At 41.2% G+C, this 14,417-nt stretch overlaps 1 protein-coding gene across 1 annotated transcript in view; it reads right to left on the minus strand.

Annotated features, from left to right (window-relative positions):
- The window catches only part of SCIN (scinderin), a 273,292-nt gene that overhangs the window by 70,802 nt on the left and 188,073 nt on the right, over positions 1-14,417 (minus strand). The window contains exon 5 of the mRNA XM_073677281.1: positions 1,707-1,796. Within this exon, the coding sequence (XP_073533382.1) occupies positions 1,707-1,796 (90 nt within the window). The remainder of the gene's footprint in view (positions 1-1,706; positions 1,797-14,417) is intronic.

Here is a 14,417-nt window from a genome sequence, read left to right on the forward strand (position 1 = left end):
ATCTATCTATCATCTATCTATCTATCTATCTATTATCTATCTATCATCTATCTATCTATCTATCTATTATCTATCTATTATCTATTATCTATCTATCATCTATCTATCTATCTATCTATTATCTATCTATTATCTATCATCTATCTATTATCTATTATCTATCTATCATCTATCTATCTATCTATCTATTATCTATCTATCATCTATCTATCTATCTATCTATTATCTATCTATTATCTATCATCTATCTATTATCTATCATCTATCTATTATCTATCTATCATCTATCTATCTATCTATTATCTATCTATCATCTATTATCTAGCATCTATCTATCTATTATCTATTATCTATCATCTAGTGATCTATCATCTATCATCTATGATCATCTATGATCTAGTGAATCCTGCTTTGAGCAGGGGGTTGGACCAGATGACCCAGGAGGTCCCTTCCAACTCTACCAATCTATGATTCTATGATCTATCTATTACCTATCTATTATTTATCTATCTATCATCTATCTATTATCTATCTATTATCTATCTATTATCTATCTATTATCTATCTATTATCTATGTCTCTCTTTTAAGATAAAGAAAAAAAAAGAGAGAATTGGATTTTTCTACGCAACGTGTGAGTGGCGCCATTCCCCCTCGTTCCAGTACAGGGTTTCTATAGCCCTGAGTCCACTCAGGAATTACTACCGAGCCCTTTGCCAGGGAAATAAATGGTCCACAATTGGCGCATGCACACACCCTCCCCTTCATTCTTTTCTCGGTATGGCTCGGACCCTCCGCACCCCCGTCTGCCGCTGGCATGGGATATTATCACATGTTTTGGAGCAAAAGCTTTGCCGTCGCCATGTGCTCTTACTTAGGGCTAATGAATTGGGTTTCTTCCAGTCCATGAAGCAATTTTGGTTTTATAGAAGATTTTTTTCTAAAGTAACATAGAAGAAATACAGAATTGTGGGTAATTTCTACTTTCTTCTATTTTTACATATTCCACAGTAAGGAACATTGGTCATAAAGATAGCTGCCCTTTAACTTTGTATCTAGAAAATGCCCATATAAGGAAGACTTTCTCCTGCCCCTGAGTATTCTCGGTACCTCTGATTGGTCAAAAGTTTCATCATTTGCATAATACCTATCCAGCATTTTATAGATGTTATAGATTTTCTTGTACAGAGGGTCACACACTTTTTCCTTCTGGGGAACTTCAAACCTGCTAGGAAACCCACCAATAAACCGTAATGGACGTCAGTTATTAATGGTGGCGGATTACCCACGTGTTGATAAGTATTACTGATGTTGGTCACCCCAAATCATCAATCTTGTTTTTTGAAAAAAAAGCAATCCCATCTGATGTAACGCACTGCCTCACCACTAGGGGGGGTTGGCAATGATTGAGATAGTTCAGGTGCCACAGTGCATATGGAAACCCAAAACTTCCACCAATCTTATCTTCTGGTTTCACACCAAGAAGAACATAACTACGGGAGTAGAAATCGTAGGGACTGCTATGGGGTCTGACAACCTGGGGACCCAACTCCACTGTGTTAACAAGCCGCAAAAATAAAGTGTAGTAACAGTGAAATTGTGTGCGTAGGAGATGAAGACAATTAAAGGAGAGACCTAATTTTAGTGAAATACTATGGACCCCAATAAAACTTGTTTCACCCCCAAATCAAAGTAACTTTTTCTTACCATATAGAGTTTTGCCATCTTCCTGTTTGTAACATCTGCGACCTCGTCATTGTCATCTCCGGCCGGGAGACTCGGCTTCTTACCCAAAACCTAAAAAGATTTAAAAAAAAACATATCTTATTATCAGTTCTCCTATATCCTTCTCTTTCCCCCGTATATTGGGATGATTAAGAGATAGGTAAATTGTGGAGACCTTCGAAGAAAGCAGCTGCTCTAGGGCTCATAGGGGTTGGTGGTCCTACACTACCTGCTGTAAATAGTTATAGTGCTTCCAGGGACCACTAGAGGGAGCTCACTACATACAGATTTATACAGCCACCACTAGAGGGAGCTCACTACATACAGATTTATACACCACCACTAGGAGGCGCTCACTACATATTGATTTACACAGCCAGCACTAGGGGTGGATCACAACATACAGATTTATACAGCCACCACTAGGAGGAGCTGATTACTTATGGATTTATACAGCCGCCACTAGAGGGAGCTCACTTCATACAGATTTATACAGTCACCACTAGAGGGGGCTCACTACATAGAGATTTAAACAGCCACCTCTAGGGAGGGCTCACTACATACAGATTTATACAGCCACCACTAGAGGGAGCTCACTACATACAGATTATACAGTCACCACTAGGGGGAGCTCACTACATACAGATTTATACAGCCACCACTAGAGGGAGGTCATTATATACAGATTTATACAGCCACCACTAGGAGGAGCTCACTACATACAGATTTATACAGTCACCACTAGAAGGAGCTCACTACATACAGATTATACAGTCACCACTAGGGGGAGCTCACTACATACAGATTATACAGCCACCACTAGGGGGAGGTCACTACCTACAGATTATACAGCCACCACTAGGGGGAGGTCACTACCTACAGAGTTATACAGCCACCACTAGGGGGAGCTCTCTACATACAGATTTATACAGTCACCACTAGGGGGAGCTCACTACATACAGATTATACAGCCACCACTAGGGGGAGGTCACTACCTACAGATTATACAGCCACCACTAGGGGGAGGTCACTACCTACAGAGTTATACAGCCACCACTAGGGGGAGCTCTCTACATACAGATTATACAGCCACCACTAGGGGGAGGTCACTACCTACAGATTATACAGCCACCACTAGGGGGAGGTCACTACCTACAGAGTTATACAGCCACCACTAGGGGGAGCTCACTACATACAGATTTATACAGTCATCACTAGAAGGAGCTCAATACATACATAGTTATACAGCCACCACTAGGGGGAGCTCACCAAATACAGATTTTTACAGACACCACTAGAGAGAGCTCACTACATACAGATTTATACAGCCACCACTAGAGGGAGCTCACTACATACAGATTTATACAGTCACCACTAGGGGGAGCTCACTACATACAGATTTATACAGTCACCACTAGAGGGAGCTCAGTACATACAGATTTATACAGCCTCCATTAGAGGGAGCTCACTACATACAGATTTGTACAGCCACCACTAGAGGGAGCTCACTACATACAGATTTATACAGCCACCAGAAGGGGGAGCTCACTACATACAGATTTATACAGCCACCACTAGAGGGCGCTCACTACATACAGATTTATACAGCCACCAGAAGGGGGAGCTCACTACATACAGATTTATACAGCCACCACTAGAGGGAGCTCACTATATACAGATTTATACAGCCACCAGAAGGGGGAGCTCACTACATACAGATTTATACAGCCACCACTAGGAGGAGCTCACCACATACAGATTTATAAAGTGAACATTAGGAGATTACTATATACAAAAAGCAACAGGTAGCATTTTCTAGAACGACACCTAGAACTTAGTGGTCAGTTTGGGGATAATGGTAGAAGATTTAATATACCTAAGGCTGTGTTCACATAATGTGCTTCTGATGTGTTTTTTATTGTCATTCTTCAAAAAAGTGTTAAATTTGATGTATTTTTTGTAAGCTTATGGAAAATTGTGGCAAAAAAAAAAGCAAAAAAAATGCATGATGTAAACAAGGCCACATACAAAATTTTCCCCCAAGGGGGCCACCAGTTCTAGGTGCAAATCTGGAAAATTCCATCGGATACTTTTTTTTTTTAGATAATTCCTTAGAATGGGCAAATACATCAAGGAGGCCACAAAGTCAACGTGGAGATAAGAAGCGTGAAACAGCGGCGGTTTGTTTTTTGGATGACAGATGGCATGTGACAACGTGAGAAGTCTACGGGTTCCCGTGTAACTTTGTGCAGAAAATTTTTAGGGACCTATTTTATAAATTTCCGTTTTAGATTTCCTCCTCTGCCCTTGATCAGTTCCCATTGATTGGCATCTCAATTACGGTGCAACTACTATAGAGGTGGACCTCACAGCGGCCATGGAGAGAGTCCGAGAGGCCCCCATACAAATAGATGATCAGCGATATCAACCAGTATTCAATTAATGAGTATGGCGGCCATCAGGGTGATGATGACCTCATGGATGTTCCTTTTCCCAATCCAGTTTTGCTCCACTTCGATTTTTGAGCACAGACCTAGGGAAGACCACTGGTCTCCACACCTTCCAGCTCCTTCTAGTTTGGAGGTTTTTGAAATAAATTGGGATACTTCTATTTTGGAGAACGTACAATAATCCACACCCGAGCTAGCACTTGAGATGAACGTGAGCTTTAAAAAAAAATGAAAAATTTTGGCAAAAATTTTTTAACAGACGTGTGATAATTTTTTAGTTTTTGATTCTGGATTATCATAAATGACACTGTAGGTTGACCATGAGGGGACCATCTAATCCTGAGGACCTGGTGTCCGTCCTTTTATCGGTTGTTTATTATTATTGTAATTTTGTATCATTTTTCTGTTTTTGAACCATTTCTCTTTCCTATGACGGATGAGGCGATTAGTAGCAGGGGCCGCCGTCTTTTCCTGCTTTTCACTTCTATATGGTGTCTCAGCCTAAGTGCACCGTCCGGGTATTTTTGGCGCTGGTCCCGTGTAGGGACAGATTTAGTCGTCTTATCCTTGTTCTGCAGTTTATTCAGCCTAATGGTGCCTAATATTGATTGTGGGAGTTTTCCAGCACAGGACACATATTAGCAGTCAGCTGGAAACAGTAACAAGTCAAACAAAGGGACAAAGGCCACCCCGGGGTCCGCCTTAAAGGTAAACACTCCGAAGTTCCCATGTCCATGATAAAAGTTTCTCCTGGAATTGATACATAATATTTCAATGGAATTGTATTGTATTCTTTCAGAACAGGGTACTCGACTTTAAATGGTAATCCCCTAGGACGACCAGGATGCCCTAGACCAGAGGGTGTTGCTGATATTAACATTTCCATCATGCTAGACCACCAGGGCTAATACTATTAGCTCCACCTCCATACACCACCCAAGATAATATACATTTTTTTCTATCTCCCAGAGCCATAACTGTTTTACTTTACCATCAGCACAGCCGTATGAAGGTTTGTTTTTTTGCTGGTCAGTGGTCATCAATCTGCTGTTATCGGCCCCAAGAGCAACTGGATATAAACAGTTAATGGAGCCGAATGGCACAGCGCCGTACACTATGCAGTGGTCATTCCTGAGTACTGCAGCCCAGCTCCTATTCACTTCAATAGCTGATCAGTAGGGGGTGACGGGTGTCAGATTCCCACCGATCTGATATTAATGACGAATTGTAATCATTGTCGTCTTACCACTGCCCCATTTACTACAGTGGGGTGTAAGTGTCAGGGGGCACTGACGCGCGTCCATGGCTGGTGTTACATTGAGATCCATAATAACAGCAGATAATAGATAAATTCCACCATTTATGTCCTTGATGACTCCCCTGTATATTGCTCTTCTGCCTTCTACAATGTGAGAGCTCCGAAGTGACTTTCCCACAAGCAGGCATAGTCAGGGGAGGCTCCGAAATGAGCTCAAACACAAATAAGATAACTTGTTGGGAGTTGTAGTTCCATAACCGCTGGAGCCGCAGGTTGCAGACTACAATACCATCTAGGAATTGCACTACGAGCAATAAAGCCTTTAGGTGCAGGAGTGATCGGCCTGACATAGGGGAAGGGGAGAGCGAATCCAGCTGCTCAGTACCAAGTACCCAAGCCCATAGTCCGATAGTGGACATCGCCCCGGAGAATTGCTCAGAATGCAATTCCATAAAATATAACATTGGCTTCAAAAAGTGAAGTCTGTTCACCATTCATAAAGTCGTCCGTGTCCTTCAGGGGTTAACATTACATCTGCACAGAGGATTTACTGCGGCTGCAGGGCCGGGTGTGAACATTTACTAACACGTATTTACACAAATATGTCTCCTGTCATCATAAGACAAAAGACTCGTCATGAATCTGAGCTGCCAAACCAAAGCCATTCTCATTGGAGAATACTGCACAGTACAACTTCTCATTATAGAGATCTTCCAATACAATGTGACTGCACAGTACCACTTCTCTGTACAGAGTACTTACCTTCTATACAGTATGACAGCACAGTACTACTTCTCTGTACAGAGTACTTACCTTCTATATAGTATGCCAGCACAGTACTACTTCTCTGTAGAGAATTTACCTTCTATATAGTATGCCAGCACAGTACTACTTCTCTGTATAGTACTTACCTTCTATATAGTATGACAGCCCAGTACCACTTCTCTGTAGAGTACTTACCTTCTATACAGTATGACAGCACAGTACCACTTCTCTGTAGAGTACTTACCTTCTATATAGTATGACAGCACAGTACCACTTCTCTGTAGAGTACTTACCTTCTATACAGTATGACAGCACAGTACCACTTCTCTGTAGAGTACTTACCTTCTATATAGTATGACAGCACAGTACCACTTCTTTGTAGAGTACTTACCTTCTATACAGTATGACAGCACAGTACCACTTCTCTGTAGAGTATTTACCTTCTATATAGTATGACAGCACAGTACCACTTCTTTGTAGAGTACTTACCTTCTATACAGTATGACAGCACAGTACCACTTCTCTGTAGAGTACTTACCTTCTATATAGTATGACAGCACAGTACCACTTCTCTGTAGAGTACTTACCTTCTATACAGTATGACAGCACAGTACCACTTCTCTATAGAGTACTTACCTTCTATATAGTATGACAGCCCAGTACCACTTCTCTGTAGAGTACTTACCTTCTATATAGTATGACAGCACAGTACCACTTCTCTGTAGAGTACTTACCTTCTATACAGTATGACAGCACAGTACCACTTCTCTGTAGAGTACTTACCTTCTATATAGTATGACAGCACAGTACCACTTCTCTGTAGAGTACTTACCTTCTATACAGTATGACAGCACAGTACCACTTCTCTATAGAGTACTTACCTTCTATATAGTATGACAGCACAGTACCACTTCTCTGTAGAGTACTTACCTTCTATACAGTATGACAGCACAGTACTACTTCTCTGTACAGAGTACTTACCTTCTATATAGTATGACAGCACAGTACCACTTCTTTGTAGAGTACTTACCTTCTATATAGTATGACAGCACAGTACCACTTCTCTGTAGAGTACTTACCTTCTATATAGTATGACAGCACAGTACCACTTCTCTGTAGAGTACTTACCTTCTATATAGTATGACAGCACAGTACCACTTCTCTATAGAGTACTTACCTTCTATATAGTATGACAGCCCAGTACCACTTCTCTGTAGAGTACTTACCTTCTATATAGTATGACAGCACAGTACCACTTCTCTGTAGAGTACTTACCTTCTATACAGTATGACAGCACAGTACCACTTCTCTGTAGAGTACTTACCTTCTATATAGTATGACAGCACAGTACCACTTCTCTGTAGAGTACTTACCTTCTATACAGTATGACAGCACAGTACCACTTCTCTATAGAGTACTTACCTTCTATATAGTATGACAGCACAGTACCACTTCTCTGTAGAGTACTTACCTTCTATACAGTATGACAGCACAGTACTACTTCTCTGTACAGAGTACTTACCTTCTATATAGTATGACAGCACAGTACCACTTCTTTGTAGAGTACTTACCTTCTATACAGTATGACAGCCCAGTACCACTTCTCTGTAGAGTACTTACCTTCTATATAGTATGACAGCACAGTACCACTTCTCTGTAGAGTACTTACCTTCTATATAGTATGACAGCACAGTACTACTTCTCTGTAGAGTATTTACCTTCTATATAGCATGACAGCACAGTACCACTTCTCTGTAGAGTACTTACCTTCTATACAGTATGACAGCACAGTACTACTTCTCTGTACAGAGTACTTACCTTCTATATAGTATGACAGCACAGTACCACTTCTCTGTAGAGTACTTACCTTCTATACAGTATGACAGCACAGTACTACTTCTCTGTACAGAGTACTTACCTTCTATATAGTATGACAGCACAGTACCACTTCTTTGTAGAGTACTTACCTTCTATATAGTATGACAGCACAGTACCACTTCTCTGTAGAGTACTTACCTTCTATATAGTATGACAGCACAGTACCACTTCTCTGTAGAGTACTTACCTTCTATATAGTATGACAGCACAGTACCACTTCTCTATAGAGTACTTACCTTCTATATAGTATGACAGCCCAGTACCACTTCTCTGTAGAGTACTTACCTTCTATATAGTATGACAGCACAGTACCACTTCTCTGTAGAGTACTTACCTTCTATACAGTATGACAGCACAGTACCACTTCTCTGTAGAGTACTTACCTTCTATATAGTATGACAGCACAGTACCACTTCTCTGTAGAGTACTTACCTTCTATACAGTATGACAGCACAGTACCACTTCTCTATAGAGTACTTACCTTCTATATAGTATGACAGCACAGTACCACTTCTCTGTAGAGTACTTACCTTCTATACAGTATGACAGCACAGTACTACTTCTCTGTACAGAGTACTTACCTTCTATATAGTATGACAGCACAGTACCACTTCTTTGTAGAGTACTTACCTTCTATATAGTATGACAGCCCAGTACCACTTCTCTGTAGAGTACTTACCTTCTATATAGTATGACAGCACAGTACTACTTCTCTGTAGAGTATTTACCTTCTATATAGCATGACAGCACAGTACCACTTCTCTGTAGAGTACTTACCTTCTATACAGTATGACAGCACAGTACTACTTCTCTGTACAGAGTACTTACCTTCTATATAGTATGACAGCACAGTACCACTTCTTTGTAGAGTACTTACCTTCTATACAGTATGACAGCAAAGTATCACTTCTCTGTAGAGTATTTACCTTCTATATAGTATGACAGCACAGTACCACTTCTTTGTAGAGTACTTACCTTCTATACAGTATGACAGCACAGTACCACTTCTCTGTAGAGTACTTACCTTCTATATAGTATGACAGCCCAGTACCACTTCTCTGTAGAGTACTTACCTTCTATATAGTATGACAGCACAGTACTACTTCTCTGTAGAGTATTTACCTTCTATATAGCATGACAGCACAGTACTACTTCTCTGTAGAGTACTTACCTTCTATATAGTATGACAGCCCAGTACCACTTCTTTGTAGAGTACTTACCTTCTATATAGTATGACAGCACAGTACTACTTCTCTGTAGAGTACTTACCTTCTATATAGTATGACAGCACAGTACCACTTCTCTGTAGAGTACTTACCTTCTATATAGTATGACAGCACAGTACCACTTCTCTGTAGAGTACTTACCTTCTATACACTATGACAGCACAGTACCACTTCTCTGTACAGAGTACTTACCTTCTATATAGTATGACAGCACAGTACCACTTCTCTGTAGAGTACTTACCTTCTATATAGTATGACAGCACAGTACTACTTCTCTGTAGAGTACTTACCTTCTATACAGTATGACAGCACAGTACCACTTCTCTGTAGAGTACTTACCTTCTATATAGTATGACAGCACAGTACCACTTCTCTGTAGAGTGCTTGCCTTCTATATAGTATGACAGCACAGTACCACTTCTCTGTAGAGTACTTACCTTCTATATAGTATGACAGCACAGTACCACTTCTCTGTAGAGTACTTACCTTCTATATAGTATGACAGCACAGTACCACTTCTCTGTAGAGTACTTACCTTCTATATAGTATGACAGCACAGTACTACTTCTCTGTAGAGTATTTACCTTCTATATAGTATGACAGCACAGTACCACTTCTTTGTAGAGTACTTACCTTCTATACAGTATGACAGCACAGTACCACTTCTCTGTAGAGTACTTACCTTCTATATAGTATGACAGCCCAGTACCACTTCTCTGTAGAGTACTTACCTTCTATATAGTATGACAGCACAGTACTACTTCTCTGTAGAGTATTTACCTTCTATATAGTATGACAGCACAGTACCACTTCTCTGTAGAGTACTTACCTTCTATAAAGTATGACAGCACAGTACCACTTCTCTGTAGAGTACTTACTTTCTATATAGTATGACAGCACAGTACCACTTCTCTGTAGAGTACTTACCTTCTATAAAGTATGACAGCACAGTACCACTTCTCTGTATAGTACTTACCTTCTATATAGTATGACAGCACAGTACCACTTCTCTGTAGAGTACTTACCTTCTATACAGTATGACAGCACAGTACCAATTCTCTGTAGAGTATTTACCTTCTATACAGTACTACCACACAGTACCACTTCTCTGTAGAGTAAGTACCTTCTATATAGTATGACAGCACAGTACCACTTCTCTGTAGAGTACTTACCTTCTATATAGTATGACAGCACAGTACCACTTCTCTGTAGGGTACTTACCTTCTATATAGTATGACAGCACAGTACCACTTCTCTATAGAGTACTTACCTTATAAAGAGTATGACAGCACAGTACAACTTCCGAGTACATAGTACTTACCTTCTATACAGAACGACAGCACAGTACCACTTCTCTGTAGAGTACTTACCTTCTATACAGAATGACAGCACAGTACCACTTCTCTGTAGAGTACTTACCTTCTATACAGAATGTCAACACAGTACCACTACTCTGTAGGGTACTTACCTTCTATACAGAATGACAGCACAGTACAACTTTCTCTGTGCAGAGTACTTACTTTCTATACAGAATGACAGCATAGTACAACTTCAATGTACAGAGTAATTACTTTCTATTTAGTATGACCGCACAGTACCACTTCTTTGTAGAGTACTTACCTTCTATACAGTATGACAGCACAGTACCACTTCTCTGTAGAGTACTTACCTTCTATATAGTATGATAGCCCAGTACCACTTCTCTGTAGAGTACTTACCTTCTATATAGTATGACAGCACAGTACTACTTCTCTGTAGAGTATTTACCTTCTATATAGCATGACAGCACAGTACTACTTCTCTGTAGAGTACTTACCTTCTATATAGTATGACAGCACAGTACCACTTCTTTGTAGAGTACTTACCTTCTATATAGTATGACAGCACAGTACCACTTCTCTGTAGAGTGCTTGCCTTCTATATAGTATGACAGCACAGTACCACTTCTCTGTAGAGTACTTACCTTCTATATAGTATGACAGCACAGTACCACTTCTCTGTAGAGTACTTACCTTCTATATAGTATGACAGCACAGTACCACTTCTCTGTAGAGTACTTACCTTCTATATAGTATGACAGCACAGTACTACTTCTCTGTAGAGTATTTACCTTCTATATAGTATGACAGCACAGTACCACTTCTTTGTAGAGTACTTACCTTCTATACAGTATGACAGCACAGTACCACTTCTCTGTAGAGTACTTACCTTCTATATAGTATGACAGCACAGTACTACTTCTCTGTAGAGTATTTACCTTCTATATAGTATGACAGCACAGTACTACTTCTCTGTATAGTACTTACCTTCTATATAGTACGACAGCACAGTACCACTTCTCTGTAGAGTACTTACCTTCTATATAGTATGACAGCACAGTACCACTTCTCTGTAGAGTACTTACCTTCTATATAGTATGACAGCACAGTACCACTTCTCTGTATAGTACTTACCTTCTATATAGTATGACAGCACAGTACCACTTCTCTGTAGAGTACTTACCTTCTATACAGTATGACAGCACAGTACCAATTCTATGTAGAGTATTTACCTTCTATACAGTACTACCACACAGTACCACTTCTCTGTAGAGTAAGTACCTTCTATATAGTATGACAGCACAGTACCACTTCTCTGTAGAGTACTTACCTTCTATATAGTATGACAGCACAGTACCACTTCTCTGTAGGGTACTTACCTTCTATATAGTATGACAGCACAGTACCACTTCTCTATAGAGTACTTACCTTATAAAGAGTATGACAGCACAGTACAACTTCCGAGTACAGAGTACTTACCTTCTATACAGAACGACAGCACAGTACCACTTCTCTGTAGAGTACTTACCTTCTATACAGAATGACAGCACAGTACCACTTCTCTGTAGAGTACTTACCTTCTATACAGAATGTCAGCACAGTACCACTACTCTGTAGGGTACTTACCTTCTATACAGAATGACAGCACAGTACAACTTTCTCTGTGCAGAGTACTTACTTTCTATACAGAATGACAGCACAGTACAACTTCAATGTACAGAGTAATTACTTTCTATTTAGTATGACCGCACAGTACCACTTCTCTGTAGAGTGCTTACTTTCTAAATGATATGACTTCACAGTACCTCTTCCCACCTGCTGTGCTTTGGGTGGAATCATCAGGAGGCAGAGGTAATTCTCAGAATTGTGACATTGTATATGCACAGTATCACTTCTCTCTGTAGAGAATATACTGACTCCCAGCACCACTGCTCATCTACAGAGAACTTACTTTTGATACAATGACTGCACAGTACCTCTTATCTTTATAGAGATCCTACTTTCTGTATAATATGACTGCACAGTACCATTTCTTTGCACAGAGCAGTTTCTATATTAGGACTGCACAGTACCACTTCTCACAATACTTTAGATACAATCATCACATTCTCAGTATGTTTCACATGTGCAGTGCAGTTTCTCTTCTCCGGTGTGTTAGATACAATGCACAGCTATCTTATGGGTTACTTACTTTACACAGTACCTCTCCTCAGCACAGTACAGTACCTCTCCCAGCACAGTACAGTACCTCTCCTTAGCACAGTACAGTACCACTCCACAGTACAGTTCCACTCCTCAGCACAGTTCCACTCCTCAGCACAGTACCACTCCTCAGCACAGTACAGTACCACTCCTCAGCACAGTACAGTACCCTTCTCAGCACAGTACCACTTCTCAGCACAGTACAGTACCCTCCTCAGCACAGTACCACTCCTCAGCACAGTACAGTACCACTTCTCAGTACAGTACAGTACCACTTCTCAGCACAGTACAGTTCCACTCCTCAGCACAGCACCACTCCTCAGCACAGTACAGTACCACTCCTCAGCACCGTACATTACCACTCCACAGTACAGTTCCACTCCTCAGCACAGTACCACTCCACAGTACAGTTCCACTCCTCAGCACAGTACCACTCCTCAGCACAGTACAGTACCACTCCTCAGCACAGTACAGTACCCTCCTCAGCACAGTACAGCTTCTCAGCACAGTACAGTACTACTCCTCAGCACAGTACCATTCCTCAGCACAGTACAGTACCACTTCTCAGCACAGTACAGGACCACTTCTCAGTACAGTATAGTACCACTTCTCAGCACAGTACCACTCTTTAGCACAGTACAGTACCAATCCTCAGTACAGTACAGTAACACTCCTCAGTACTGTACCACTCCTCAGCACAGGACAGTATCACTCCTCAGCACAGTACAGTACCACTCCACAGTACAGTTCCACTCCTCAGCACAGTACAGTACCACTCCTCAGTACAGTACTACTCCTCAGCACAGGACAGTATCACTCCTCAGCACAGTACAGTACCACTCCACAGTACAGTTCCACTCCTCAGTACAGTACCACTCCTCAGTACAGTACAGTACCACTCCTCAGCACAGTACAGTACCCTCCTCAGCACAGTACCACTTCTCAGCACAGTACAGTACTACTCCTCAGCACAGTACCACTCCTCAGCACAGTACAGTACCACTTCTCAGTACAGTACAGTACAGTACCACTTCTCAGCACAGTACAGTACCACTCCTCAACACAGTACCACTTCTCAGCACAGTACAGTACCACTTCTCAGTACAGTATAGTACCACTTCTCAGCACAGTACCACTCTTTAGCACAGTACAGTACCAATCCTCAGTACAGTACAGTACCACTCCTCAGTACAGTACCACTCCTCAGCACAGGACAGTATCACTCCTCAGCACAGTACAGTACCCTCCTCAGCACAGTACCACTCCTCAGCACAGTACAGTACCACTTCTCAGTACAGTACAGTACCACTTCTCAGCACAGTACAGTACCACTCCTCAACACAGTACCACTTCTCAGCACAGTACAGTACCACTTCTCAGTACAGTATAGTACCACTTCTCAGCACAGTACCACTCTTTAGCACAGTACAGTACCAATCCTCAGTACAGTACAGTACCACTCCTCAGTACAGTACTACTCCTCAGCACAGGACAGTATCACTCCTCAGCACAGTACAGTACCACTCCACAGCACAGTTCCACTCCTCAGCACAGTACCACTCCTCAGCACAGTACAGTACCACTCCTCAGCACAG

Source organism: Phyllobates terribilis, unplaced genomic scaffold, assembly GCF_046119375.1.
Source record: "Phyllobates terribilis strain yellow unplaced genomic scaffold, ASM4611937v1 Scaffold_4__5_contigs__length_816908805, whole genome shotgun sequence".
NCBI lineage: Eukaryota > Metazoa > Chordata > Amphibia > Anura > Dendrobatidae > Phyllobates > Phyllobates terribilis.